General features: G+C 34.1%; 1 protein-coding gene across 1 annotated transcript; it reads right to left on the reverse strand.

Annotated features, from left to right (window-relative positions):
- Nucleotides 1-214: 214 nt before the first annotated feature.
- LOC145614936 (U-box domain-containing protein 30-like) lies at nucleotides 215-2768 on the reverse strand. The gene has a single exon (XM_081670013.1). The coding sequence runs from the start codon at nucleotides 2113-2115 to the stop codon at nucleotides 784-786; it is 1332 nt and encodes a 443-aa protein (XP_081526139.1). The 5' UTR covers nucleotides 2116-2768; the 3' UTR covers nucleotides 215-783.
- Nucleotides 2769-4369: the final 1601 nt, after the last annotated feature.

Consider the following 4369-nt stretch of genomic DNA (forward strand, 5'->3'; position numbering starts at 1 on the left):
TTAACTGAATCTAAAAAGATTGACGTTTGATTCATAAATATTGTTCAAAATCTGAACTTAGTCACAGTTTAGGTTATGTAAAGACCTTGAACTTAATCAGAATTTCAAAAATCGAATATTCGAATTTGACTATGTATTCAATAATCTTGAAGAATTGACCAGAATTTGACACTGTGTAGCAGTAATGTAGAGCAAACAGAAGCAGCCACAAAAGAGAAGAAAGAAAATCTGAATGTTATTCTCAGAAATAAGATTGAAATTGTACATAAACTGATCAAATGTTGAAGACTATCTTTACAAAATCTAACCTTCTTCAATGAGGACTGAGGAGACTTCTATGTTGGTAGACCTAATTGTCTCATCATCACCCCACAAACAAAAAAACCATGGAATTTATGCAATTCCAATTTTTACAGCTTAATCTGAAAGTCACCTGTATCTTTACAGCTTAATCCTAATCTGAATCACTATCACTGATCTTTATTTTTAAAATCAGGTACAATAACCAAATCGACGAGCAATGAACCTTCGTTCTGCTATTGCTCAATTCGGAAGCTGAAGTAGTGGTGGGTTTATGGCGCTTCCTGATAACCGGATCACTTGTAAGCTGCAAAACTGATCCATGGATTGAGGTCTCTCTTATATGCACAACATTCCTTAAGAGACCTCATTCCACTTGCTTCTTTTCTCTTTGCATTACATCTTCAACAAATTTGTTTGCTAAAGAATGATTTGAGTGATGTAAGTATGCAAGAATTAACTTTATCTGCCAAACATTTACTTTCATTGCAATGTTCTTGTAAGCTTACACTTGGAAATGAAAATTGTAGCAGTATAATTCAAACTACATAATTTTAACAACTCGGCTGATTGTTGCTTCAATGCTGGGTTGCAACCACTCTGGATGACAAGCAGAAGCTTAGCTGCTAAGCCAGCTTCGACTGCAATAGGCGCACACTCTTCAGGTGACAGTTTGCAAACTGCCCACAAGATGGACAATGACAATTGAGTGCAATTCTCGGAGATTCTCATCAATAGCTTCACCAAATTTAGTATTGTGTTGGGACAATTTTTCAAGGCCAATCTCCCATCTTCAATACTAGCCAAATTGTCAAGTATGGAGAGTGCTAATTCCAAGCACTCGGCTTTCAAACTTGGCAAAAGATCAACCAATTGAGGAATAGCCCCAATGCTCACAATCGAACTCCGAACACACTCGTGTGAGCTTATCATCTTGAGCAGCGAAAGCCCTGGTTGAATGCCATTCGAGTTGCGCTTATCCTTGACTAATTTCAACAAACCCACCAAGAGGCTCAAACTCGACACCAGCTCAGGGTCGAAATCCTTAGTCTCCATCAAACCCTGGATCAACTTAGTACAATTGACCTTAGTTTCAATAGAACCCTCATTCAACATATCAACCATCAATGAGATCTTCGCGGGTTGAGTCAAATTCGACTTTGACTCGAAATCAAGACTCAAATTAACAAGAATCCCAACCACTTCAGACCCAACAGCATGTGAAGTGAAAGGACCAAGTAAAGAACTCAAAAAAGCAACCCCACCATTATCCACCATAGTTTTCTTAGCTGAAAAATGATTACCCACAACTAATTTAAGCCCTTTAAGAGCTTGAACTCTAGCTTGACCCTTTAATTTCTTCAAATTCTCCAAAATCTCCAAAACTCGCCCTTGAACATCCTCAGATTTCTTTTTCATTGCCATATATTTTTGGGAAAACCAACTATAAATCAATTGCTGAAGAGTTTTATTAGGAGTGATTGAATCATCCCAAAGCTCCTGCATTGTAGTGGGACAAGTTAAATGGCCTAAAGATAGCCATTTCAAGATATTACACCTCTCATAAGTTTGACCTGTACAAAGAGTAACTGGATCTAACATTGGTTCCAATGAAATTGGACATATGAAAACTGTAGGCACCTCTATTGCCTCTAACTCTTCAATCATCTTCTTAAGATCCAGCTTCTCCGACAACGGCGTAAACCCACCGTTGTCTTCTACTCCGCCTAACACACCATCCTTCACCGCCGTATCTAGATCTAAAACTTGACCTCCACCACCCACCTCCACCTTTGTTGGTTGGTACATAGGCATTTTGCTTAAAGATTTATGTGTTTTTTTTTTTTTATCTTAAACTAAAATGAAAAACCGAAAAAATAAAAATCAAAGAGAAAGATGAGGTGGGATGGGTTGGGTTGAGTAAGAGTAGCTTTCGTTTCCCAACTTCTTTTTTTTTTTTTTTTTTTTTTTTCTCACTAATTCATTGACAATAACAAGCAACAATACCTATCAAGGGAGACATCTTTTGAGTGCTTTTTTTCTCTTTCCTTGGTCAAAAGCGTCGCCTTCTTCTTGTTCTTCACGACCACTTTAATCGTCATTATTAACTCAAAAAATTACTAATTATTAATAACCCTTCAATACCCACTGAAAATTATCTGCATTCACTCATTTTCCGACGCCTCTGGTTCTTCGATCTGGTTCAACTAAAATGCGTCCAAAATGGAAGAAATGCTTATGTAATGATTCAAAAATTGGGGGAATAATGAAGGAAAAATAGGGGAAACCCTAATTAATCTGAGATCTTAGTTGAATGAGAAGAAAGAATTAGGAGAATCTTGGACTGAATATGAGAGAATTTAGAGAGAGAAAGAAGAGAGAGAAAGGAAGTGAGTGTGTTTATTGAAGAGTGAGATGAGAAAGAGAAGAGGGAGAAAGAGTTTTTATCTCTCTTCTCTCTCTACTCATCTTTTGGGACTGCTGCCTAATAGCATTAAAATTTAAATTAAGCGCTAATACTCCCTCCGTCCCCAAATGATAGTCCCTTATGGCCTATTTTTAATCCCAAATTGATAGTCCCATTTGCTTTTTTCAAGTATCATTAATATCAATTTTTTATCAAAACTTCCACCAATTACAACAATATTTGTGCAAATTTAACTTTCTCATGTAAATTTTGTTTTTCAATGTACTTTTATTACTTTCTCTCTCTACTATTTTACATACCCAATGCAAATTTATATTTTCAATGTAATTTTATTACTTTTATTTAAGTTTCTTAATTCCCGTGATTTTTGCCCATAAGGGACTATCATTTGGGGACGGAGGGAGTATTATTTTTACTTTTCTTTACTTTTTTAAATTTTTTTTATTGGGAAGTACTCCGTAGTACAGTACATTGTATTTATTTACGGGTTTTTAAAATGGAGTATTTTTTTACGGTATTTTAAAGGGATTAACGACAAGCTTTACCCATTTACCTGAACTTTGCCGGAGTATTTTCTTAAGATACTTCTTCCGTGACTCCATTGCTTTTTTTAATCCTTTGTGGCTCTATTGTTACTTATCAGGGTCTGTTCTGTTCAGCTTAATTTAAGTTTAATTTAGTGCAGATTAGTTCAGTTTAGTTTTTAATTTTCTTCTCTCATAAACAATTTATTTCAGCTTAGTTCAGTTCAGTTTAGCCCCAATCACTTTAGTTTAGTTTAATTGTTTTCAGTAAATTGGAATAGGCCTTTAGGGCATGTTCTCATACGATTATTTTCAGTTCAATTCAGCTCTAATAAATTCATTTCAGTACAGTTCAGTTCAACTCTTAATTTCCTTCTATTATAAATTATTCATTTCAGTTCAGTTCAACTCTAATCAGTCCAGTTAAGCTCATTTCAGTCAATGAGGACAGGCCCTTAGTGTCTAGTTTTCATTATTTCTGTATTTTAACTTGTGTTACGATTATTATTTTCAAAAAAACATTTAGATAAAACACAATTTATCACACCATACGACTAGCTATATGAGGGTTATTTCGTTAGTGTTAAAGAGATTAATCGGTCAGTGCTACAGGAGTTACTTCGTTAGGGGTTACTTGGTCAATATTTTTTAAGGATTATTTAAGGGATTACTCATAAAACATTACATGGATTAATCGATCAGTGTAATAGGAGTTACATTGTTTTTTTATATGTCGACATAAGGTGTGGTCAACCGCACACAAAATACATTGTATTTCAACTTTTTTTAAGGTTCAATTAAAATAATTTTAAACAAAATGTTTGATGAATATGGTTTTTGAGGGCAAAAAAAACTCAAGCATCACTATTCACTAGGAAAAAATCCTTACTTTCTCTCTTACACTCAATAATTGACTTATGTAGCTACTATCTAGATTGAAGAATTATGAAAAATGTCGTTATGTCGATTCTATATAAAATATATGTTGTTTTCTTTTATTAAAAAATATGTAATAAGGACTAAAAAATCCTATGACATCTACAAATAAAATCTAAATTAACAGATATCAAATCAAATTAAAATATCATACTCATAAAGATTAGATCAAATTTGATCT

The sequence above is a fragment of the Chenopodium album genome, chromosome 25, assembly GCF_948465745.1.
Source record: "Chenopodium album chromosome 25, dcCheAlbu1.1, whole genome shotgun sequence".
In the NCBI taxonomy this organism is placed as follows: domain Eukaryota; kingdom Viridiplantae; phylum Streptophyta; class Magnoliopsida; order Caryophyllales; family Amaranthaceae; genus Chenopodium; species Chenopodium album.